The 26,522-nt window shown below is 41.2% G+C and overlaps 1 protein-coding gene across 3 annotated transcripts; it reads left to right on the top strand.

Moving 5' to 3' along the window:
* The first annotated feature begins 6,446 nt into the window (after nucleotides 1-6,446).
* MDM1 (Mdm1 nuclear protein) lies at nucleotides 6,447-26,190 on the top strand. Of its 3 annotated transcripts, none has more exons than XM_081928028.1 (15): nucleotides 6,447-6,629; nucleotides 7,370-7,484; nucleotides 8,113-8,474; nucleotides 8,862-8,996; nucleotides 10,191-10,370; nucleotides 11,387-11,508; nucleotides 12,225-12,324; nucleotides 14,099-14,137; nucleotides 14,495-14,670; nucleotides 16,275-16,538; nucleotides 17,833-17,975; nucleotides 18,163-18,296; nucleotides 19,853-19,955; nucleotides 22,447-22,515; nucleotides 26,016-26,190. In XM_081928028.1, exons 1-15 carry the CDS (start codon nucleotides 6,612-6,614, stop codon nucleotides 26,129-26,131), a joined length of 2,076 nt encoding a protein of 691 aa, XP_081784154.1. In that variant the 5' UTR covers nucleotides 6,447-6,611; the 3' UTR covers nucleotides 26,132-26,190. The 3 variants fall into 3 exon arrangements, with proteins under 3 accessions (XP_081784154.1, XP_081784152.1, XP_081784153.1); XM_081928026.1 differs by having other exon boundaries at nucleotides 6,448-6,629; nucleotides 19,853-20,102; XM_081928027.1 differs by lacking the exon at nucleotides 14,099-14,137 and having other exon boundaries at nucleotides 6,448-6,629; nucleotides 19,853-20,102.
* The last annotated feature ends 332 nt before the right edge of the window (nucleotides 26,191-26,522 follow it).

The following is a 26,522-nucleotide window of genomic DNA, read 5'->3' as shown; positions in this document are numbered from 1 at the left end:
ACTACTACTACTACTACTGTTTTGCCTTGGTACACCTGCATCAGCACAATCATTTGCCCCACCTTCAACAAAACACGTATCTCCCATATTGGTCTCTGCAACCACAGCAGGCACTGTAACTCTCCAACAGTTTGGCACTACCCCCAATGGCACACCCTTCCATAGTCTCCTTACACATTTGGATGCCAGCCACCTTCTTTTGCACCCCCTTGGTTTAGTGCCCTTTGTGGGAGTGGGGGGGCACCTGCACCACCCTACATCCAACTCTGGGTAATAGTACTTTTCCCCCACTTGTTCATCTTAAATATGTTTTTGGTGGCCTCCACCTCATGGGTTGGGGTAAATTTATCAAAAGGCTGAGTCTGGAAAATCTCTAAAGGGGTGCGGAATAGTAAAAAAAATTGGCAGAGCCAAACCAATTTAATAGCCAAATGTTCCTATAATGCACTACAGGAGAAAGCTTTGCGGGTAGATTTCACAATGGCAAAAAATAATCTAAGAAGGTCACCCCTCATGTTATGGTAGACCCCATATTTCTTTTTGTTTTGTTTTTTACATACACAGTATGCTTTATTATTTAATCATACAATGGGACTTTGATTTGAGTAAACGCACATGTGATTACAGGATTATTTTGTGCTGTAGGGCAGTCTGCTGCAGTTTCCCCCAAAGTATTCCATCAAGCTGTTTTTGACTGCCTACTTCTTACATGGCTGGAGGTCAAGGAAGTCCATTGGAAATGTTTATGGAGGAGGCTGGAATCAACTGACTGATTTCTCTATGGAGCTGGAAGGCCACACACACACCCGCTGCAGCTACATCGGCGCTACTAGAAATACCATATTTATTTTAATGTAATCTGAGAATAGTGATATGTTAATGTATATCTCAAGTCAATGTGTTGATTGGCGAAAACACAATATAACATTCTGCTTGATTGTAATCCGTGAAGCCGGAGTTTTGATAAAGCTGTTTGTAATTATTAATATATAATCTGGCTTCTGTGGCAAGTTTTCAAGGTCAGCGGAAATGTATTGCCTTAATGAGAACAAGGTGGTTTCAGACAAGGTGACTGCAAAATAAATAAAAACAAATAATCTAGCATTTATTATGGGCAGACTTATCTTGCAGAGATATTCACAAGCTGACATTGCTTTGTTTTTGGTTACAGAACAGAGCAACTGTCCACTGTTTTTGTTCTCACCATGGCTGAAGGCCTGGGACCAAGATTCTCAAAGACTAAAAAAAGAGAGAGGGGGGAAATGTGCCTTTGAACTCCTGCAGGGGTCAACTAGCTGGCTGACTTACCACCATCAAGACATATTAAGGGTGCCCTTCAGGTTTCCTAGACGAGTAGTGAGGTGGTAGAAGTAAGGCCTTAAGGACCATGTGTGGAAATATCCAGTACAGGATGAGGTTCATTTAACTGTGCCAAATGTACACAATCATTGCACTGTTAGAAATAGATCTTCAGCTCTTTAATCTCAGTTACTATGTTTATATATTTGCTGGGCTTTCGTTGTGTTAATTTACAACAGAAAATTGCTTTTGTCAAATATGCATGGTACTATGATATATACGTTTCTTGGGCTTTTAGTTTTGTTCTATTTTTTTGTAAACTGCTTAGATACTACTTTTTATATTGTGGTATGTAAGTTGTAAATTAATAACTGATGTCTGTTTTGCTCACTGTTCTTTAACATTTCATGCAAAGGTAACTATTACCTTACTTTACGTTCCCACACTGTGATCTATGGACCACTTGTAGTACAAGAGTTTCATTCAGGTCCTTTGTGGCATTGTCTGTGGATTTATGGTTGAAGCCAGGAGACAGCACATCCATCACATTCAATATTCATATTGGTTTTTAATTGTATTTTTATTGCTTCTTTTCTTATATTGCATTTTATTGTATTGAGTTTTATGAAATTCAGATTGTAATACAATAAAACACGGTATCTAATAAATAAAAGAAGCAATTGAAAATACAATTAAAAATCACCCACCACAGAGCATTACAATAGCTACAGCAGGCAGGAAAAAAAAATATTAAATGGTCTGCCAAGACCTTTAGCAATTTTCACGTGGTCCATGGGGAAAATTAAATTTTAAAATCTACTGTGCAAAATCAACATTCACTTCCATATTCCGGTGGTAACTTACAGCTGATTCACACATATATGAACATTACCTGATAACCTGAAAGCTTCCATTGAAAAGCATTGTATTTGAGATGAGGTCAGGTAAGACAAAAGCTCTGTCTGTGATGGGTGGTGGCTCTTAACAGATCATCACTTGATGCTGCAGTTCATTGACCGATAGACATGCATACATGAACTCCTTCTTGGAATCAATATACGTGGCAGAAAATTTGTCCTAACTGCTAGTGAGTTCTATTGAGCATAGTTATATATCTAATTGTACAAGTCAGATAGTCTTCAACTTGTGATGCTGAAGATGTACATGTTTGCTGCTGGACATGAAATGTATATACTTCTGTCATGGAGAGAAAACTCAGCTAATTAAAATAATCGTATGTGAGTTATGGTGCAAATTTCAGAAGGCCATATAATTCAAGCCAAGAGACAAAATATGCTACAGTGAATTGTGCTGTATGAGTTTTGCTATGCAGAAACACAAATCAGGCACCAGAAACATTGAACCTTGATGCAATATTTTCTGAATAGCAATAGCAATAATCTATTACTTATACCCCGCCCATCTGGCTGGGTTTATGATCTATTTTTAAGCTGGTACCAAATACATTTACTGACATTTATTTAAAACTGTGCACACGAAGCACAATGTATTGCATTAATATAAGATGGAGCTAATAGCCAGGTTTCTGAAACATGCAATGAGGACACATGAATTTTATACAACCTTATCTTAACTTTTAGATGCAGATTTCGCTGAGTGATTTTATTGTACTGAACCTTATCAGAATCTTGTCTATATGCCATTAAAGGTTTAAGAATAGAATTGTATTGCATTAATGGCCTGCCACCTACTGGCAATAGTTCATATTTTGTTCATCTCACTGATTTAAATTGGCTAATTGCCTGTTGCTCAGTTGAGAGGGAAGAGAGCTTTTGAAGAAAGAGGGGACCATATTTAGCTGAAAAAAGGTTCTAAATCTATGATTACAACCAATTAGTGTATGAAACATTGCAGCCCTGTTTTAAATTTGTGTTCCATAATATTCCATATTCCACAGAGACAAGCGCTTTGTGGACCGCGGCCATTGTATTTACCATAATTAAAACTTTCACAGCAACAACAATATAGCTAGTCTAGTTTAAAATTCAAAATATTACCACTTTTGATTGTCACCATTTATCAGAACTGGATAATTCCTTTTGATTACTTAGTGCTGTTCAAGGTCTGAGTTGCAAAATCCAGGCTGTAACTCTATACACAGTTGCACGAAAGTAAATCCTGCTGAACTAAATGGGGTTTATTTCTGTGAAGGCATGCACAGGATTGCACTAGAAATGGCTAGATTAATCCTTGCTAGCAGAGTAAACATTGAAGGCTATAACCTGCTCACATAAATGCCAGCTACATGAAGGGTTGTTTTTGTTTTGTAACGAGAGACAATCATTATTAATATATAGTCGTCGTCCCCTTTAAGCTACCCAGGTTATTTATTGATACATGAGTGAAAAAGAAATATTTAACAATAGTGATAGTGAGCTCCCACCTGTGTTTTAAAAATCAATACAGCCCAAGTCCAGGTTTACCATCTTGGTGAATCAGGGAAGAGGAGAGAGGTCATAGTGCTGAGCCCTTTGAGAATATTTTTTTTTCATTTTTCACAAGAGTGTAGGGCTTAATCGTGTCATTCTGCCTGGTTTCCCTTTAATGCTTTAAAAATAATGGAAGCTGATTTGAATAAAGCAAAAGACTATGCACATTGCCAACATCACTTACCCTCCAGAAGCTTCTTGTAACCTGATATTTGTAGCTACCCTGTGTAATTTTGCCATTGTTATGGGTAAATTCCACTTACTTGTATAAAAAAATTGTAATTACATTATGAGGCATCCTGTGAATAGGTACTGGGAGAGCATGCAGGGCTGTGTGAATAGCACAATTTAATAACCCGGCCCCTGACCGAAGAATGATTGCATATTTACAGCTACAAATTGAACATATACTTATTTAATGAAGGGCAAGCAGCTGCTGTTTCGCTGCAGCCAAAACTAAACATTAGTACAATAAATGGCACATCATTTATGTTCTGCTCAATTTTCCTTCTCCTCTTGAGTAATTTGCAATGCAGTCACCCTCTGCCTCTTTTCCACTGAGATGTACCGTGCGGTAAATTTTACTGATGCATTACTGAATAACAGCAAGAGATCATAATTCCTAAAAAGAAGTGGCAAAGTAAAACAGCAAAATATATAGGCGTCCTTCATATTTTCCCTATAAATTTCAGTTTGCTGTATATCTAAAGCTGTGTTCTCTTTGAGTTGATGCCTAAACAGATTACCAATAGATATAATTTAATTTTTGCTATTTCTAGGAAGTGGTAGCAGAGGTTACAGAATGCAGAGAGAAGAATAAACAGCCAATATAGTATTTACAAAGAATACCAACAAATATGACATATGCGATTGTTTTGGGGTTGGGTTACAGACTAAGCTTATTTACTCTTAAGTAAGTCTAACTTCTGAGTAAAGATGCAGAATATTGTGCCATAAATATTCTTAGAACTGCACATGAAGGCTGCAATACTATACAGACTTACATAGGAGTAATCACCATTGATAAAGTCAGTGTTGTGTAGTTGGGGAGAGCTAGGTTTAAATCCATGTTCACTCAAACTGTATACACCTTGTGCATTTAAATCAGACACCTGAATCTTGGGAACTGTAGTTTACCCCTAACATAGCTACAGTTCCCAGCACCAACTACAGTTCCCAGGTTTGTGTATGTAGCCTAGGTCACCTTAGGTCAGTTACCATATCACAGCAGTGTGTGTCATTTTAGGGGGTTAATATTTGCAAATTTATTCAGTGTGAGGTATTAAAAAAATGTTTTTTGGCATGAGGAATTCAAATTGGCTATTATTTTTGTGATTGGACAACATTTAGCTTGGTACGTCCATGTTTGATGAAGAAGCACATAAACAGCTTCCACAGAATCCTAGCAATAAAATGGGTCCTTAATTTTATCTTCTGAAAATGTCAGGTAACTAAATAATACTAATACTAATACTACTAATACTAAAATAAATAAAATTAATATATAACTGCTTCCCCTGCATGTGAAGACTGGCACAGGCGGATTGAGCAGATGATACCAAGAGTGGGTCCAAAGTTCAAGAAGGCGGTTTTTGCACATGCTGTAGAGGGAAGTGAGCGGAACATGGGCCTTGTCAACCTGGAAAGGTAGCCCATTAAGGAGAAGGAAAACTCTGCTGCTAAACCTCCTCTGCCTTCCAGGATATCTTTGGGAGAAGGAAAGGCTAAGGAGTAAACCCTACACAAATCCTGGAGTCCCTAAGATGGCTGGATGGCACCTTGTAGGCTTCCTTTCAGTAACTCATGCAGCCAAGCTGCTGCCAAACATATAGCTCTGTTTTCCTTTGGACCACATCAGCAAGGCCTGAGGGGTTGGGGTGGGGTATTTTGTCATCTGGGCAGCCCAGGACCTCCAAAAACACTGCCCAGACGTCACTTCAGTCCTACGCAGCTGTTTCACTTCAGCCACAAAGGCGAACTCCATTGCCTCTGGAGACAGACGGATGCCAACAACAAATATAACTGCAAGTACTTGGCAATCATTTTTAAAAAATTATTATTTCTATGCAATTTTACACACATTTCACTTACCAGAGCAAACCTAACTTAACCAAAATATCTTTTGACTGCCCAAGTCATGTTTCAACTTTTTAGCACCCTTCATTTAGGGTGAGTGTGTGTGTAAAATTCAAAATACATCCTAAGCCTAACCTACCTCGCAAGGACCCGTTTTATTGCTAGGATTTTGTCTTTAATTCTGCCATCTTTCACCCGCAAGCTCTTTTCAGCTCGATTTCCATCACAGGAAAAGGTGGAAAGGAAGGAGACAAATGTCCAGACTCCAAAACCGATCTAGTTACAAAATGCATCCTCTCTAGATACGATAGTTACACAACACCCCCCACTCCACCCCACCCCGGAAAGAAGCGCAGAGGGGTTTTCAAGCAACCCCGTTGCGCGAGCGAGGAAGAAGAGCAGCAACTCCTCCTCCCCTCTCTTGCCAAGATGCACGAGCAACTACGCGCGGAGACACCAGCGCCCGCTTCCTCTCTCGGGGCAACTTTGGTCCTTCTTCGTGTGCGGAGGCAGCAGCTGCAGGACCAGGCGCAGCAGAGACCATCCCTCCGAGAGCATCTTCAAGCGGGGAGATGATGGAGGCAAGCCAAACCGGGCGCTGTGATTGGTCGGCTTCCCGCGCAGGCGCCGAGCGGGCCCGGTGGGCCAGGCCGCGGCGCTTCGTCAAGGCGACGGCCGTGTTTACAAGCGGCCGCGTCCTCCCTCTGCCCCCGTTGTCACCCCGCCCCGTAACCGTCCCGGAGCGCCTCAGCCGCCCAGCTCCGTCCTCTGCTCCGTTTTAAAGCCATGCCTGTGCGTTGGAAGGTGAGACGCGGCTGTTTCTGGGGCCGCCACCTTTTCGTCTATCGGGGGCTTTTATCCATTTGCCCCCAAGGGCTTCTGCCCCTATTGTGCCCTCCCGTCAGTTTTAAGGGCCGTTTGTGACCCCCGTGGGGTTGCATTCTGCAGCCGGGCAACCAGACTCCTCCTCCTCCTGCTGCTGCTCCCGGCTGTCACTCAAATCCCTATACCTGCCCTAACCCCGGCCTGGGGTTGGAGCATGCAGGAGGGGTGCCCCCCGAGTGAGCGTAGGGGTGGGAGTGAGTCTGCTCCCACTGGAGCTCTGAATGGGTTAGTATGTGGGCACCAGCCGGGCTGGGTTGGCATGGAAAACCTTTAGGGCCGCTGCTCATCTCGCATTCAGGGCTCTGGCATCTTCAGTAGTTGTGTGCCTGATGGAAATTCATTTCTGCCTGGCATGGAGGTGGGTTCGTTGATAGGGAAACTTTTACCTGGGGGTTTCAGGCCAGTGATGCGGTGCTTAAAACTTAAAGGTTGCAGAGCTTGCAAAAAAACACAACCCCAACAACAACGTGAGACACAAATAGGTTCGGATATGTATTAAACTCCCATGCAGATGACCCCCAATATGTCCTGTCCCTCAAGAAAAAAGATCTCATAAAGAGAGTGCTCACAGGAATCTTTGCAGCAGAGTTAGGTTCGATGGAAGCTGTTGAAATAGTGCTGCATCAAATCACTGGTTTCCACGTTTTTTCTTGCTGTAGGGATTGAGTGAGTACAAGAGGAACTTCAAATGGAGGAAATCGGCTCAGTCTAGGCTATGTAGCTCTGCACCTGAGCAAAAATGCCGATGGGCTGGACTTCGATCGGATGAGCTCGGTAAGCCAAATTAGGCCTTCTGTCCTTCTATGGCTGTATAATTACTGCTTTGTGTGTGTTAATTTTATAAAGTTTACCATAGTACAGAGATACCCCCCCCCCCCGATATCCTGCATGACAGCAGTATTATTTTCTAAGAAGAGAACAAAAAAATAAACAAAAAACCCTTTCCCCAGAAAATATGGAGGCACAAAGGTGCATGTTTAAATTCAGTGACTATGGGAGAATGGACATAAATGATGATGCCTTCTGTAGCAGGGAGACGTGGTTGGATGCACCTCTTTATGTATTGCAAGGCTGGGCAACCTGTTGCCTTGAGCCCAGTTTTATGTGGGTAGCAAGGGGGGGTCGGAGGTGGGTAGCAGAGGGAGAGAAACCGATGCCCTGCTCACTTTTGGCTTTGATCCTGTCACCACCAGTTGTGTGCCAGATGGTTTCAACCACTACAAAAAAAATCACATAGGTGTTTTTGCAGGATCTTCTAAATAAAACTAGCACTTATTTATTACATGCATTTGCATTCCCCTTTCTTTCCTTTTTCTAACTGCTGCTAGAAATAACATAATGAGAAGTGGATACCTGTGTAGGATTTTCAAAATGCACAGATTTGACGTTTACTGTTTTGCAGGAATTGCAAGAGAACCCAGTTTTATTTCTAAGAGAAGAGTGCCTTATCACAACACACAAATTTCAAAGTCCTTTGAATGGATTGGGGACAATAATTCGGAGAAAGATACGTCATCAGAATATGAAATCCACCGGCCATTGGAGTTGCGCACAAAAGACAGCAAAGATGATGTAAATCAGGAAAATATTAAAACACCTGATGCACCCAGGCTTCCTGAAAAGGTGCATTCCCGCCCTGCAAGTTCTAGATCTGAATCAACTGTAGCTCTTGCAGAAAGCAAGATGTCACCACCCAAAACAATAGGGCATATAAACAAAAAACCACTATCAACAAAAAAGGAATTGGGAGAAAAAGACGGTGAGGTGAGACTACTGAAATTTCTTTTTGTTTTGATGTTGGAAGCAGAAACTAAGACACAAGAGCAGCAGTTGAAGTGAATTCCTGTGTGAAATGTTTAAAAATTGCTCTTTTAAGAATTGTAGGTCTGTCATAATTATAACACATTAAGGGGTTTGGTTATGGTACTGTTGAAGCACATTTTGTCATTGATATGAATGGAAGCAAGATTTGTCTTTGAAATGTATATGTTTCAGAGAGGTTTATGCAATATGATGGTATGACATTGCCTTCATCAACTTTATCCAAGAAAATATTTACACTAATTTTAAACAGTTCATTTAAGGTTCAAACACTGTTAGAGGAAAGGAAGTTATATTTTCCCTGAGTTCATTGCCAAAACTTGTTGACAGCTTAACAGAGTTTTGCAGAGGAAAGCAGGCCTGAATATTCCATGGTCAAGTAGCTTCCCTAGAAGCTCTGAGTATCAACGGCAATTTATTTGGAAAACTCCTCAAAAGATGTCTCCAGTGCTTGCAACAGACCAGGTAACTTTCAAGCATATAAAAAGAAGGGTTCTTATTGTAAAGTATCATCCTGTACCTGGAAGTTTTCTTAAATGTAAGCCTCACTGGGGATTTCTCCAAACTTAGGTTTGTATAGGAGTTAGGTTTTCATAAAATAATATTGATGTACTTTCATTGCAATTATATTCAGGTTTATTTTGAAATAAGTTCCACTGTATTCAGTTGAGTTTGCTCCCTGTTAAACGTTCATAGGATTGCTGCCTTGATACACCAAACCAGGGTGCATAAAATGTTACATGAGTAGTATATGAGGAATCTGTTTTATAGAATCATAGAATTGTAGAGTTGGAAGGAACCCCAAGAGTCATCTAGTCCACCCCCTGCAATGCAGGAATCTCAACAAACCATCCCCCATCAAGTTTGAAACCATACTGGACCCTGCTTATCTTTGCAAATGTGCTAGCAGTTTTATTGCTGCACCACTGTTAAATACTTTTACTAGGTAGAATCCCACAGATAAGCAGTTATCATTGGGGAGCATGACATGCGTTTACTTAGCTGGATCAGTGCCATAACAACTGAGAAGTATAGACCTCTCAATTCATTATAACCTTGTTGAGTGATCTAGGAGACTTAAGCACTATTAAATCTCACTGGTTACAGTGCAAGATCTAGGCTGAAGTCCTAGCCCCCTTACCTGGATATGTTGTTGTTGTTGTTTAGTCGTTTAGTCGTGTCCGACTCTTCGTGACCCCATGGACCAGAGAACGCCAGGCACCTCTGTCCTCCACTGCCTCCCGCAGTTTGGTCAAACTCATGCTGGTAACCTCGAAAACACTATCCAACCATCTCGTCCTCTGCCGTCCCCTTCTCCTTGTGCCCTCCATCTTTCCCAACATCAGGGTCTTCTCCAGGGAGTCTTCTCTTCTCATGAGGTGGCCAAAGTACTGGAGCCTCAGCTTCACAATCTGTCCTTCCAGTGAGCACTCAGGGTTGATTTCCTTCAGTATGGAGAGGTTTGATCTTCTTGCAGTCCATGGGACTCTCAAGAGTCTCCTCCAGCACCATAATTCAAAAGCATAAATTCTTCGGCGATCAGCCTGGATATAAGCCCTCTTTAACTCAGTGGAACTTGCTTTTGGGTAAACGTGGTTAGGAGTGCACTGTTAATTTAGCTTTAGAAATCAACAAATTAACATCTTTTCTGAACCAAAGTTTATTCACAGTTCAAGTAAATCCATCCCTCCATATAAGTCTCCTGTCATTATTCCTGAAACTGAATATGAAAGGAGTTTCAAAGCTTCACCCCCTGTGAAAGAACTGAAACAGAGATGCTGTTTGGAGGAGAAAGAATGTCCTGTATCTGAACCTGTAGAAATTTCATCTGGAGAAAAGGTATTACAGATTCATATTTAAGTAATTTTAAATGATTTCAAATAACTTTTGAAGTTAATACTTTGTATATATGAAGATTATCAGGATCACATTAGATTCTCAGCTGGTGACTCTGATTATATGGGGAAAGAAGTGTTTTTTTTAAAAAATAATTATAAGGATTTTTAAATTATAAAGTGTTGCATTTTATCTTTTCATTGAACTTTTAGCAGTGGATTGATAACATATGGGATGCCATGTTTCTGTGCAAAGTTACTGAGCGAGTACAAGAAGCATGGGACCCCAATGTTAAGAAGGATGTAATGGCACTATGATTTTCATTTATCTACTGTGTGGAAGCAGTTCAAGCTTCTAATCACGCTCCAGTAAAGTACAAATACATACTCTTTCCCCCCTGATTTTTGGCAGCATTACTTAACACATGCTCCTAATAAGCTCCCCCTTAGGCTGTATTCTTCTAATTATTCCAAAGGTTTACCCATGATATACTAAAGTGAATTTCACTTTCTTCCTAATTAGTTATCATATATTGTTATGTGTATTCTTCCTTTTTGCTGCTTGTATTTTTAAATTTAATTCCATAATAATTTTTTTTTTTTAAAAAAGAAAGTCTCTAAAACTGAACTTCATTAAAACAAAACAAAACAAAACACTGAGGTTGATATTACTCCTTATTTCATTTCATTTTGATCCTTCCCATATGGTAATGGGCCAAAGTTCAGTAGTAAAAGCAACTGCTTTGCGTGTTGAAGGTCCCAGGTCCAATCTCTGGAGCCTTCAAGTCACGCTGGGAAATATCCCTGTCTGAAACCCTGGAGAGATACTACTGTTTATAAAATATGTCAACTAAACATTCTTCCTCAATGAAAGATATCTGAACATTTCCACATTTCAAATTTTCCCGAAACTGCTGGTACATTGAGAAGTGTCCAGACTTAAGATAATGTCTGATAGAAATGTAGTTTGTAGAGGCCTCTGGAAAAATTAATAATGTGCTTCTGAAATTTTTGCTTCAGAAAAAGGAAAAGGAAACATTTTTGAAGACTGCAGAAGATCAATCAAAGCAAAGCAAATCGGAAACAAAGCTGAAACAACAAAAACAAAAACATAGGTTACTTGGATTACATAGAAATATTAAGTAAGTATCACATGACAGTTGTAGAGGGGGAGCCACATTAGTCTGGGGCAGCAAACCAACAGTGTCTTGTGGCACCTTTTAAAATCAGAATTGTAGAGTTGGAAGGGATCATGAGGGTCATCTAGTCAAACCCCCTGCAGTGCAGGAATCTTTTGCCCAATTCATTTAATCTAGCATCTTGGAGGAAGCTAAAGATTTATCTCCAAATTGTGGCTAAATAGGATATCATAATTTTAATAGGGTGCAGTGCAATAGCTCTATCTAAACTAAGTGAGAGATTTGCAGATGCACAGAGGACATTAGTGGCAGACTATGCCCTGAACCATCTTGGTCATGGCTGAACTAAGCCAGAGGTAACAACAGCTCATCCTAGGAACCAAATTCAATACATGAAACAATATAATAAAAGAGCAGTGCATCATAGAATGTGCTGAGTGGTTTTTGTTCTGCTGAGCGAAGCCAATCCCCCCATATCTTCAAGGTGGACTTGAGACAGAGTGTGCCTCTTTTTACAAATGAATTGCTGCTCTTAGCTCGCTTCTCCTACAGGTAATGTTTATTTCCCAGTGTTTTGCCTGGACCTATATCATACAACATTTTCTCTCTCTTTAGTATTAGGATGAAAGATTTAAAGGGGAGGGAGCAATGACAAAGTTTATCAGATAACTGTACAATAATAAATCTCTCTCCCCACCCTGTGAACTTGCTTTTCCCAGGAAAATGAACACAGAATACAGATCAAATTTCTTGCCTCCAGCACAGTATATGTACAAAGATGGAGCCTGGCTACGTATCAGGGGAAACAAACCTGATCAGGTGAGTTGTCACTTTGAGTATTTCCATCTTATTTGTGAGCAGAGAAATTGGTGGTGGTGGGAACCATTTCACTGAATTTCTCCAGGAGGAGAACTTATGCAACAGCATCGGTGAGATGGGGTTTCTCATTACCTATGGCAATGGTTTAGGGCTGAATCCAACTAAATCATTTCGCAAGGGAAGCTGCTTCCACAAGTTCAGTGGAACTTCCCCTCCCTCTCTTCTCCCCATGCATCCCCTGCCCTACTCCCCAAACTGTTCGAGAGGCTTGGGAGGGACCCCACAGCATATTTGGGGTGGGTGGGGGAGGAGAGAAAGGGGAATCCTGTTGCACTCATGGAAGTTGTTTTGCTTGCACAGTGACTTGCTTGGATACAACCCATAGGTTCCTGACTATCATTTTGCACTGTCCAGGTATAGTGTCCTTTTGTTTAAAGTGGTACAGTATTGCTTTAAATGAATAGTTCAGGTGGGGCTTCATTGTTTAATTTTCTCCACCCTCTCACACTGGGCTTCAGGCCCCAAAGAGACTCTTTGCAAATTACTGAGTGACAGCGTGAAAATATAGTTATAAAGCCTTTCCAAGGGAGCTGTTGCCTGAAGGCAATTGCTAATGTGTTTTGTAAAGTGTATGTTTACTTTTGGTATAAATTCACCTCAAATTAGACTTCTGAAATATTAATACAGGGCAATTCATAATCACAGCAGGGATTTCCGGAGCCTATGACCTGCTGGGATAGTGAAACTTAGGTGTTCTTTGTGTTTCTTCATAATTCACCACAGGCATTCTCAATATCCATTCCCATCTCCTCCCAAGGTGCCCAGTTGCTCTGACCATGCATGCATCTCTTCTGCTACGGTTTTTTGCTTTTCAATCAATTTTTTTCATGCAGAAAAATGGATCTTTAAAATAGCAAATTCCCAAATCTGTGTTTAGTAAAAGGGTACTGAAACTTTACAGACAGATATCAGAAAGCTCACAAATTTCTTGATATTTGGAGATCTCAGTGTGTGTTAATTTAAGCACAGAGTGACTTTCTCATTGATCTTTGCTATCTAGTCAGATTGTGCTGCAAATACCAGCAATCCTATTCCTTGAAATATATAAAGGTAATTAAAAAAGCATTTTATAGCTTGCTTAGCTTGGTGAATATGTTAATATACTAAGATTTTCCGTTCCTTGGATTTTGTGAAGTGGTTTATAATAATAGACATGACCGTACAGTGCCTGCAAGTAAAAGCTATGGGTTGTAGCCAACTAAATCCTACTTAGAGTAGACCCATAAAAATTAATAAACCTAAGTTAGCTATTAATATCAGTGGGTCTTCTCTCAGAATTTAGATAAAACCCTATGTTTGTACTGTTTCTAACTATTAACATAACACTAACAGTTTGAATGCTTTGATATTGTAGAGGTGTTGTTGCAGAAATTATGATACACCAGTAAAAATTAGGGCTCTGTATAATTCTGTATATTCATGGCTAACATTAACTACATGAAATACACATGCAAATATTTAATCCTGCAAGTGTCAGATTGGTTACTGATAACGCATAGTTTTAAATAGGGATGTTTATTAAGAATGCCATTCAAAACAAGTCATAAGGAGAGTAGATCACATTCTTTGTAAAGTGAACTGTAGGAGGCAGGATAACACCACAATCCCAACAGATGGAAAGGGATCGTTTTTCATGTGAGATTGAATCTCATTTACTGTAACATAATCAAATAAGTAAATAAATGCTATTTTATTTCTGTGTTACTTTCTTTAGGGTTCTCAAAACACCCTAAATACCATGTGGTATATGGAGGTTGGTTGCATCTAAGTTCTTCCTGCTTGGAGCAATTATAACATTTCTGAACCTTCAAAATGAAATACAATATGGCATTAAGCAAATGTATAGCTGGTAGGCTTTTTGTGCTTGCTGCATAATTTATTTAACAGCTGTGCTTGGACTTGGCCGCTTGTAACACTTGCTTACTTTAAAAACTGTATCTGCACAATTATATATGCTGCTCCTTGTTGGTGCTGCCGCTGGTCATGTACATGTATTCTGTGACACGCTGCTCTGTGCTGTCAGTTGTGACTATTAAATGAATTAATAGTTTTAAACAAATGTTACAGACCACAATTAAAAAATCCAACTTTGTGAAATCTTCATACCCAGGTGAAAGAACTTCGGGAGAAAGCAGAGTCCTACAGGCGAAGGGTCCAGGGAACCCACTTTTCCAGAGATCATTTAAATCAGATTCTGTCAGATAACAACAGGCTTTGGGATTTGTCCTCGAATTCCAGTGCTGAAGAAATCATTAGCAACAATGTCAGAGCTCTAGATCTTGCAGGGTAAGTGATTCTGTGTGGAATAAGCCGACCCGGAATATGATAGTTTAAGAAATATTCCAATTTGTGCAGTGATCTTGAATTCATTTAGGCCTGCTCTAGAAAAAACGTGCTAAAATGGCCATTCTTGGCATGAAATTCTCCCTTTTTTCATCTCCACAATGTTAGTAATGAAACATATGAATGTTTGTGTGTGTGTGTATTAATATTTTTTTGTGGCAGAAAACTTTTTAAATCAAGAAGTGAAATCAAGTTCAGTGGGCTTTATTGCATAGCTATTTTATTAGCAGCACAACCCTAAACATATTTATTCAGAAGTAGAACCTTTTGATTTTGATGACAAATACTTCCATGAAAATTTGTTACTTGACTGTAGCCTATGTAAAATTGATTTTAAGTGCTCAGCATCTCTAGATCATGTTGGAAGTATGTGTGTGAAGACCGGTTTTTGCAGGCTGTACATCTGTGCTTCCACACAAGAACATGCTACATGGGGGTAAGAGGGGAAATGAATCCAGTAACTGAGTGACCCTATAGTGGCCTCCAGTTGTTGTTGTTGGGTGTCAGCTCCTATTAACCCAATCCAGCATGGTTAATATTCAGGTATTATGGGAAGTATTATGGAAGTGAGAGCTGGACCATAAAGAAGGCTGATCGCCGAAGAATTGATGCTTTTGAATTATGGTGCTGGAGGAGACTCTTGAGAGTCCCATGGACTGCAAGAAGATCAAACCTATCCATTCTGAAGGAAATCAGCCCTGAGTGCTCTCTGGAAGGACAGGTCCTGAAGCTGAGGCTCCAATATTTTGGCCACCTCATGAGAAGAGAAGACTCCCTGGAAAAGACCCTGATGTTGGGAAAGATGGAGGGCACAAGGAGAAGGGGACGACAGAGGACGAGATGGTTGGCCAGTGTTCTCAAAGCTACCAGCATGAGTTTGACCAAACTGCGGGAGGCAGTGGAAGACAGGAGTGCCTGGCGTGCTCTGGTCCATGGGGTCACGAAGAGTCGGACATGACTAAACGACTAAACAGCAACAACAACATTATGGGGACTCTAGCTGAAAACATCTGAAAAGGCACCAGGTTGGGGAAGACTTCCCTTTTGGCCCTATTCATTAGGAGGTTCAGTAGGAAGCCGCAGTCATATCCAACTCTTCTGTGTCTAAGTTTAAAATTCTGCATTACAGTACATACACAGGAGTTGGAATTCAAAGACTTACTTTAGGCTCAGGCATGTCCAATGAGCTTTGGGCTTTTTTATTTAACCAATAATCCTCAGTGCCATTTTGCAAACTTTCCTTGAAAGTTATCTCAGTTTCAAGCGTTTTTCGTGTGACCTGAAGCCCCCCAGAGCACCTTTGATCTTACAGTACTGGTTATGCAATCTTTTGAATACTGGCTGCAAAGGCTTTCGTTTAAAAGTTTAAAATCCTAGCGGATTCCTTACAAACTGAACTATGTGTATGTTGGTATGACATATAAAACTTATCAGAGTTTATATGATAGTTTTGCTTTTAATCATATGTTTGAGTCCGATCAGTATATTTCTGAATACCTAAGGGAACATCCTGAATTCACTGCACTGCTTGCTTCCTCTTTATACAGCGTCCGTGAGAGAAAGCTCTTGCCACATCCTGAATTGCCAAAACAGTTCCAGCTGAACAACACTGGGAAATTAGGCATGTCAGACGCTGCCACTGTTCCAGTCAAACAGCGTTTGGTTTGGGACAAACCAGGCAATGATGAGCAACTGGAAAATCAGTCACTAGCATTAGAGGAAGAAGTGGGGGCGAAACGTAAGCCGGAACCGGAAGAGATCGAAGAACTGCAAGAAAACGATAAGGATGCCAATACAGATGCCCAGCAAGTGTAAGTATCTAAAATTATGTTTCAAACCAACGTCGTTCAGTTATGACAATTACACGCAATGTCTGTTAAGTAGGGCAACGACAGTTTCACTATTTAATGGAGGAATCAAATTGATGTACATGAATGAGGTTAGAAATTACTATTTCAGTTTGAACTAGGTTTTTTTTTGTTCTTACTAATTAGCCACAGGAGACATTTCAAGCATCACTATTCATTCAGAAACTGTTGGTTGCCACTTGTTGCTAAACCTGAATTGCACAACTTGCAATAAACAATGGTTTTCCTGTTTGGATGCAGCGATGAGCTAATTAAGCATAGTACGCCAGGGGACGTTGTGGTGGGAGCACATGAGTACAAGGCTTGTTCATGTAATGCCATACCATGTTTTGAAGTTGTATCAAGAAAGAGTGATTAACCTCCTGCTGGATTATTTTACACATGGATTATTTTACTCATATTACAAATTGGGAATTGCTCTAAAAACCATGCTGAAAGTTACTTTCCATGTTAGTTTTTTTCCTCCTTATGGGAAGCAGCTGGAAAATGGCTGACAACGCATGTCTTGGTAACATGAGAATCATGAGATAATGGTTTAGAGATACAGCTAGTGACATTCTTCAAAGCATATTAAATATGAAAGCATCATTTTTTTTTTTAAAGTATGTGCTCACTCTTTGATATTGATAAAGAACACAAATGGGAAAAGTTAACAAGGTAGATCCAACTTCATTTGCTGGTGTACAAATACAAAATGAAATGAAATTTATTACGGTCCCAGACCAGTTTTGGTATACAAATATAACTCGGAGCATAATGACTGTTTTGTGGTGATACCAAGACAGGACACATTCTTAAGACAGAGAAGAACAGGAAAACTAGGTAGAAAACCAGTATTACTGGGGGTTGAAGTTGCACTAAAGATAACACTATGGGGGCCATAATGGTGAAAGGGAGGGGGCTTTTTGGATATCTGTGAGGCCAGTGAATAATGGGTGTAAGACAGCCATTAATAATTTAGATTGGATAAAAAGAATGATTCTGTCTATTGGACCGAACGTGTAAAATTCCTAAGCAGTCTACCTAGAATATTTGTGGGAACCAACCAAACCCACAGAAATGAAGATATAACTGTATATTTTGAAGGATCTCTTGTGGTTTCCATTCTCTCTTGTTCACGGCCTATATAATACATAGAACAAAATAAGAGTTTTAAATTTATTAATTATGGCCACCAACAAATTAGAGGATACATTTTTACCATGTGTATATTTGTATGTTTTGTCATATTTTTCAGAGAAGAAAACATAAATTCTCCAGGTGATATGGCAGGGTCTTCTTTGGTGTCCTCACAAGAGGGTGGCAGGCTTCCTACTCCACAGCTAAGGGCACTTGGTGGAGCCCAAAGAACACATCATGACCTTACAACACCAGCTGCTGGTAACAATTTAATGATTCATAGATATAGATACAGTATAGAGACAGAGACATATAGATATATAGACACACACACACACACACACACCCACACACACACCCACACACCCTCTTAAATATAAAAAGAATGCAAAGCAATTTATTTCTGGAAATTCAGCATTAACAATAGTGTGTTCTTTTGTTCCTGTAGGAGGTGCTGTTTTAGTATCTCCTCCAAAAGTGAAGTCTTCATCCTCGCTGCATGTGAGGCAGGGGTCTTCAGAAAAGCATGCCTTGGCAAGTCAAATCTCAAGGGAAGACTTGAAAAGAAAATCTAACAAGGTGGTACGTTTTGCTTAAAATTTGCTTAGAATTACCATTTGCTTTCACTTTCTTTGTTTTCACGTTTACTGAATAAAAATGACAAATTAGTGTTATCTGTTGAAGACCGTGAAGCAGTTACAGTTTTATCAAACAAATGTCATGGAAGTAATGGGGGAAATAACAGACTATGTATTCCAGTTGCTAAACATTGCACAGACATGCACTAACCCCTGATGGAGTGTTTTTCTGCAGGCTTTAGACTGAAAGCACTTCCTATCAGCCCCTCCTCAGACGCGCTGAGATTTGGAGAACCCTTTTCTTTCCACTATGCTTGAGGTGTGGAAGAAGAGTCAGGGGTCCTTGGCTTCCCAGCCGTCTCTACTACACCCTTTCCTGGATCACCCAGGGTCTACCTGCCTGGGACATTATAACCAATTTCATATGTTGGAGGAGGCTGGTAACTCAAGAGAGGGGGATCTATTTGAGAGGGAGCCCCCGAGGCCCCAAAATCCCCCAAATCAGCTTATGACGCTGTTCCTGATCCTAAAAAACCATTGAGTAACAGTTCTATAGGCCTGTAGCTATGCAAGGCAAATGGACTTCCCTAGACCATTAATTGACAGCCTTTGAAAATGAGTGCCAGTGATACATTATCTGCAGGAATGGGCTGGTCTGAGATTTGTATTAGATGCTATTGAATGCAGTTTCCAAAGTTTATGTGCTAAACAGGGCAAGCTCAGCCTCAGTGAAGCAAGCCTATCTGAACCACTGGTACCTCCCTCTGGTGAAATTAAGTCATAGTAAACCACCCCTATCACTTGATGGTTGGAGATGGATGTTTGGAATGAGGCTCCTACCTCCACTTATGCGATTCAATCTTTGATCATTTCTAAAATGACTAACTAAAGGTAAAGGTAAAGATAAAGGTAAAGGGACCCTTGACCATTAGGTCCAGTTGTGACTGACTCTGGGGATGCGGCGCTCATCTCACTTTATTGGCCGAGGGAGCCAGTGTACAGCTTCCGGGTCATGTGGCCAGCATGACTAAGCCATGTGGCCAGAGCAGCGCATGAAAACGCCGTTTACCTTCCCACCGGAGTGGTACCTATTTATCTACTTGCACTTTGACTTGCTTTCAAACTGCTAGGTTGGCAGGAGCAGGGACTGAACAACAGGAGCTCACCCCGTCGCGGGGATTTGAACCGCTGACCTTCTGATCGGCAAGTCCTAGGCACTGTGGTTTAACCCACAGCACCACCCGCGTGCCTCTAAAAATGACTAACTAGATGATCTCAAAAGCAGTCCCTTCAGCTCTTTCTCCCCTCTATTTTCACTGGCCCAAAACTCCTCTGTACACAGCTATTAACCTGCATTTATGAACTCATGAAACTAGTTTGAGGTACTCGTGTGTGCAGAAGTGATCAGTTAAATGTGACATTCATTTAAAGTAACTTCAATGTCTTCAGCCAGACATAGCTAACTAAGTGGAAAAGGACATTCTTGTTCATTTCCTGTGAACAGCATTGGCACAGTTTTTCACAACGTGACAGGGTTTTTTTTCAACTCTGTATTTTCAGGATGAAGAGGATACGCCACTGAGTCCTTCCCCAGCTGCTGGGCTGAAAACTGTGGATCCTTTGCCTCTGAGGAAAGATCAATGGTGCAGCCGAGATTCGTCCGGTGCAAGAAGCTCTCCAGCTTCAGCATATTCAGGGCAGACAACAATAGTTCCTGGCTTGAAATCAGCCAAGGATGCTTCTCTGCCCTATTGGAGTCCATCGTGCCGCATTCAAGGAATGCTTAGGGATCCTGAGTTTCAGCATAATGGTTGGCTTACTTTCTACACAATTTTGCACCTTTTTTAGATAGGTAGAATGGCTTTAAATAAGAGCTTCTGGGTCTTGGCAGGAGCCGCAATAGAAACTCTTAATTTCTGTGAATCTGTACATTGAAAAATACCCAAGTATCTCCTATTACTCTGCAATGTGACCCCACACTGAAAAACTGAAACAGCCAAGAGTAGACAGCTCCCTTGAGCATGCAGAAACGTTATATTAAATATGTTTCTCAACATACTTATATACCATCCAGTGATATAAAATATTAAAGCCGTGTATATGTTGAGAGTAATGCAAGCTGAACGGCTAATGTGCATAACAACTGGCTGTCATGCATACTCATCAGGCCACTTGATGGCATTGGACCCAATTTGGGCTCAAGCCTGGCACAGGGATTTGCCTGGCCCCTCCCACCTTTTGCCCCATCTGGTTTGAGTGGCGGGGCTGCAGATGCATCCCTGGCCGTACTAATCTGTTAGACTGTGATACCCCCTGGCCAGGGTTTGGACTACGCATATAGCCTGTGTTTCTGACTTGCCAGCATCTTTTCCTAGAGCCTTTAAAAGACTATATCAATGGAAGCAGGAGCATGCAGCATTTCCCCCCAAAGGACCTGAATTCTCTTGGAGGTGATCTGCCATCAATGGGGTGGGACCACAGATAGTTCACGCTCTTTCTGTTCCCGCCCTCTTTTCCCTGTTGGGTAACCCTTCCTCAGCTGGTTAACTCTTCCCTCGTCTGCAATTCTGATGATGATTGACCCCATGGTTGCTATTATATTCAGGGGTGTGGGAAGAACAGGGGTAGCTTACAGCTTTCCTCTTCCTGCGATCCCCGCTTTTGCTGCTCACGTGACTAGGGAACAGCTGAGAGGTGAAAGGAGGCTGAGCTGCAGAAAAATAGTTGATCTTTATCTGGAGGCCTGCCCCTTCCTCTTCTGCTTGACTGATCAGTGGGAGGGTATGTTGGGGGCCCACAAAGGATTAGGCAGTGGCCCAGATGCAGTCCGAGGGGGTGCAGATTTCACACTTCTGAGCTAGAGAAAGAAAGAAAAAAGCATGTTTCTTGAAGATTATGCATACTGAGTGGAGAATGTGCATATTGCGCAGGAAGTATAAAAGATTTGGTTGAGAGACCCGCATTCCCCAAGGCCTGTTGGAGATTATGTATATTTACTTGGAAATGTCTACAGTTGATTCTTCATGCACAGATTTATGTGCATATTCTCCATGAAGTCTGATGAATGTAGAGGCTGGCTGGCTGTTATGCACACTAACCACTCGATTTGCACCACCTCAACCTATACAAATACAATAAAACAATGCAAAACAATCATAAAAATGACTGGGTCATCTTGAAAAACTTTTGAGACAACCAAATAGGCCTGTTGGCGTAAAAAAAGAGTCTTCAAGAGATGTTGGAAGGGTAGCTACAGGGATACCTGCTAACTAAAACAAATAGGATTGAAATGGAGGCAGTGACAAATCATGGATGAAGATAGATTATGAGATTCAGTAGACTGTTGTAGCAGCTTTCTTTTCAAACAGTTCACACTGAGAGAATACAGTTGGACTACATAACCCCTACCAACTCCATATGTCTATGATTCTATAATTTTATGTACAATATGGATATTTTTCTTTACATCTCAACACTAATCTGAAGGAGTTAATATGTTGGGGGAATGCTTTGTTGACCAACATTGTTGAAGAACGTTAACTGTACATTAAGTACCGTATTTTTCTGTGTATAAGACGCCCCCATGTATAAGACGACCCTTATTTTTTTAAACCCAAAATTATGAAATTAAGTTGTTTTGCTTTTTTGGGGGGTGGGGGGAGGTCACTTCCGCCAATTGCTTGCCTGCCTGCCTGCCACTGCCGATCGCTTGCCACAGCCACTGCCAGTCGCATACCTCGCCACAGCCGCCAATTGTCTGCCCGCTCACCGCCACCAACAGCCCACCCTCCCACTTGTTGCAGCTGCCAATCGCTTGCCTGCCTCGCCACAGCCGCCAATCGCCTGCCCAATTGCCGCAGCCAATCGCCAGCAGGCCTTGCCGCAGCCACCAATCACCCGCCCAATTGCTGCTGCCAATCTTTTACTTGCTGCTGCCATTAATCGCACGTTCCCGCTCTGCATTCACTATCCATGTATAAGACGACACCCAAATTTTGCCTGTTTTTTTTAGCAGAAAGTGTCGTCTTATACACAGAAAAATATGGTATATTGGCAGTTTTGTGTTTAAAAGTAAAATCTTAATTGCTTTCCCATGAGGAGGTAAAGTATTTGTGGACTGGAGAAATGCAGTGTTGTGTGCTGTTTCTTTTTAGGCGGTGTTGCAAGCCCTAAAAGGAGCTGGATGCAATTACCACTTCAGGAGAGAAACTATAACGATGAAGGTATTTCCCCTCTTTTATCCATGTTAACTAGAGCCGTTAATAATTTTTAGGCATTTATTATTAATGTAGTCATTAATAATAATAACACATAATTCTGTACAGTATTTCAGTTTCCCCTCCTTTCCCCTCCCCTCAGTAGGAACTATGAAAGCTGTTGTAAAAATAGATACTTCATACCAGTTCATTCTAATGGAAACTTAAAAAGTGTGTATAAATATATAACCACTCTCTCTCTCTCTCTCTCTCTCTCTCAAACACACACACGTGTATGAATATGAGAATGTATATGCATGTGTGTTATGCAGTGAACTGTTCTGTTTGTGACGATTATAGAATCCCATGGCTTGATTTTAGTTCAGTGGAACCTTGGAAATAATTCAGTGGAATAATCTGTTCCAGAAGACCATTCGACTTCCGAAATGTTCAACAACTGATGTGCAATTGCCGGTAGGCAAAATCCATTGAAAAAAATGGAGAAACACACCTCAGAAGCTGTTTGACTTCTGAGGCACGTTTGAAAATGGAAGCATTCACTTCCGGGTTGTTGACCTTCTAAAGCTGAAACATTCGACTTCCAAAGCATTTGACAATCAAGGTTCCACTGTATGTCTTCCCGCTGACTATGTTTGGATGTAGTGTTAGCTGTGGTTGAGAGCTACAAGAGCCTTGGCTTTGTGCACTCTCCTCAGGCCATGGTGGAGGAGGTCAGAAACATGCCATACAGACCCTAAACTGTTGTTAACCTTAATCATGGTCAATAGAAACAAGCCAGCTTCATTAAGTATGGTTTGAAGTTGGCTTGTTTCAATGCACAGTATTCAGTATTCACCACAATTAAGTGTTACATCTGAATAAAGCTGTTGTGTAGACCTCTGTAGCTATACCATTCCAAGATCATAAGTACGTGGGGAAAGAATTTTAGTATGCCCTGATTTATTAACTCCATTGGAACTTGAAGACTACAAAACTTAACACCATGTCTGCTACCTGCAGTAGTCCCTTAGCAGCCTTACCATCCCTTGTCTGTGCATAGCATCTTAGATTTGGTTTCTGTTTTGCCTCTTACCATTCTTCTTCATTGCATTGTTCTCTTGGGACGACAAAGCACATATTTGATCAAATATTTTCAAACTCTACGACCTCCCTAAATGCACCTTTTAGATTTGAACTGCAAATAAGACCAAGGGAGTGTTTGACTGGAATTATGATGCTAAGTACCATCTAGGGCCTAGGACAAGGAGAGAGTAGGGTCATTTAGGTGTCCACTGAATTTCTTAAGGTTCATTATATATCAATCCCAGGCAAACAAAAAGTGGATAAATAGAGGAGACCACAGGCTAAATCACACAATTATTTCTGAGACAGTGAAACCTGTACAAAATAACAATGCTACATAGGTTTCAAATGGGGAACTGTTGGTGAGAAACGGCCCTCACAACCACATAAAAAGAAATACTCACAGTTTTCTTTCCACCTCGGTAGCTTGGCAGCTTTTGATGTAGGGTCATGACTTGCACACACAAAAAAACAACAGCCCCGAGGCGGAAAAATCTGTGTTCATTGGTTTTAGCACCTCTGAATTAATGTGTGAATCATCCCTAACACTTGCCATTAAAGAGGAATTGTTTAGCTTGCAATGCCCCATTGCACAGATTGAGACGGGAGATGCTTGGAAGTACTTGCTCAGAATTAATGGCTGCATATGCAAATATCATAGAAACTGCTGCACCTTCTGAGTAAGGTCCACCTGATACTTGGCTCTTTTAGCAGCTTTCAGTAATAGCTAAGACTGAAAAGTGTGTGGGCTGTGCAGATTGCTCAGCAAAGCAACTATAAATGTTTACAGAAAGCCTCTAAAGTCAACCAGGTCTTCAGCAATGCCCTGCAGTCTCATCACTCTTCTTGAGATGACAGATCGTTGCCAAACAGTGCTCTGCTACTGAAAACAAATGATTAGCAGCAGAAAAACTAGTATCTGAAATTTTATCTAATTTTAAATGCACACATTTACTGTGCAATGCTTAGGTGCTGAGTCTTGGCACCTCTTTAATGGTAGTTTCAGGAAAGGAACTATAGTGATGGAGGTAGTCTGTAATTTTTCTTGCATACAGTGTTTTTGAACATTTCGCAGGCAGGCTCTTTCAGAAACGTAGTGCAACTTAGTACCACAAAACTAGTGTATAAAGACAAACCAGGCAGCTGCTCTTTCAACAGCTTTCCGGTTTGGTCTCTTGGGATTATGGCAGGCAAAACTCTTGACGATGTTGTATTACAAAAATAGTGACTTGGTAGAAACTCTTGATTTTGTGTGGATTTGAGCAACGTATGGTTCATGGGTAAGTATGTCCATCTATCAGTTCATGCTCCATGCAGCAGGATTGCTTTGCTCTCCTTATGTGCAGCGCATAAGTTACATGGTAGCCAGAGGCTACTCAGAGTGCACATTGGAAGCAATGCATGAATCAAGAGTGTACCTCAGAATTCTTTGCAGTCTTGCAGAAGATGCTGTGGCATGCCTCTTGGCTCATGCTTTGGTTTCCTGGAACTGGGGTGCAAGCAATATTTTCCACCGTAGACTTTTCCGTAGCTTCAATCCCTTTGTGTGTGCTGCTGCTACATCTGTATCTTCTTACAGCTAAGTTCACCCCACGCAGTATGGTCAAAAGTGTGGCCCATGTTAACTGCCAATGAAAGTAAAATGGTATTTCCACCGCACTGAGTTTGCACCAATACAAGAAAGCATACTTTTGAATCACATGTGTTCATTTATGCTTTTGGTCCTTTCAGAAATAAAATACAGCACCTCTAGTTTCAATATGAGGGACGCGGGTGGCGCTGTGGGTAAAACCTCAGCGGCTAGGACTTGCCGATCGTCAGGTCGGCGGTTCGGATCCCCGCAGCGGGGTGCGCTCCCGTTGCTCGGTCCCAGCGCCTGCCAACCCAGCAGTTTGAAAGCACCCCCGGGTGCAAGTAGATAAATAGGGACCGCTTACTAGCGGGAAGGTAAACGCCGTTTCCGTGTGCTGCGCTGGCTCGCCAGATGCAGCTTTGTCACGCTGGCCACGTGACCTGGAAGTGTCTTCGGACAGCACTGGCCCCCGGCCTCTTAAGTGAGATGGGCGCACAACCCCAGAGTCGGACACGATTGGCCCGTACGGGCAGGGGTACCTTTACCTTTACCTAATTTCAATATTAATAGGTTGCTCTTAAAAAGTATAATTGTGTTTTTTTTAAAAGTACCATACAGTTCAGGAAGCTTTGAAAGTGTGCCTTGTGTCATAATTTTAAAAACCAATCTAAATCTGGCTTCACTATCCATATATACTCCTAATTCCCCAGTGTAGAAAATAATTATATGTTTATTGGTAAGTGTGTGTTAACCTTACAGCTCCTAAAGAGGACAATGTCCATTTTAGCAAGCCCCTAAGCATATATTGTTTAGCATGCTTATATTGTTAGCATGCATCTGATTGGTTCCCCCCCCTTTGTTTTGTTTACAGATGATGATGACCGATTGTCCCAGCTGTCTGCTCGATCTGCTGCTTCTAGTTCACTGGCATCTCAGGTTCTAGAACGAGCGCAGAGGAGAAAGGAGAACTTCTGGGGCAAAATGTGATTGTGTTCAGCTATACTCCTGAATTGTTTTGGTATTTTAATACCAACGTGTGGAAATTATTTGAGGCTGAATTCTGGTTGTTTGCACTTACCACTTTGGTAAAAGGGTCCCATATAGGAAATGCTGGATATTCACATCCCTTTATCATGGATAGGACAGGGATAGATGACCTGTGATCCTTTGGGAATTTTTTGCGTGACAGTTCCACTCTGGTCATTGGCCGCCCTGGCTGGGACTGATGAGAGCTTGGAGTCTAGCAACATCTAGAGGTCACAGGCAAGGTTCCTGCTGGCATGGGTTCTGGGAATGCACAACCTGTCTTAGATTTGAGCTCTATCTCATTTGGTCACAAATGTTTTTAGCTAGAGCAGTGTCCGTTTTGTTCAAATGG

Source organism: Podarcis melisellensis (assembly GCF_964234715.1).
Source record: "Podarcis melisellensis genome assembly, chromosome: 10".
NCBI classification, from domain to species: Eukaryota; Metazoa; Chordata; class Lepidosauria; order Squamata; family Lacertidae; genus Podarcis; species Podarcis melisellensis.
Note: the sequence above shows the minus strand (reverse complement) of the source record. Positions and strands in the feature narration are given on the sequence as shown.

Bases quoted from the DNA above. Each gene is read 5' to 3' on its own strand.
- MDM1 (XM_081928026.1), top strand. The intron at 7,485-8,112 runs GTAAGCCAAATT...ACTGTTTTGCAG, and splicing joins ACTTCGATCGGATGAGCTCG to GAATTGCAAGAGAACCCAGT. The intron at 8,475-8,861 runs GTGAGACTACTG...ACTTGTTGACAG, and splicing joins TGGGAGAAAAAGACGGTGAG to CTTAACAGAGTTTTGCAGAG.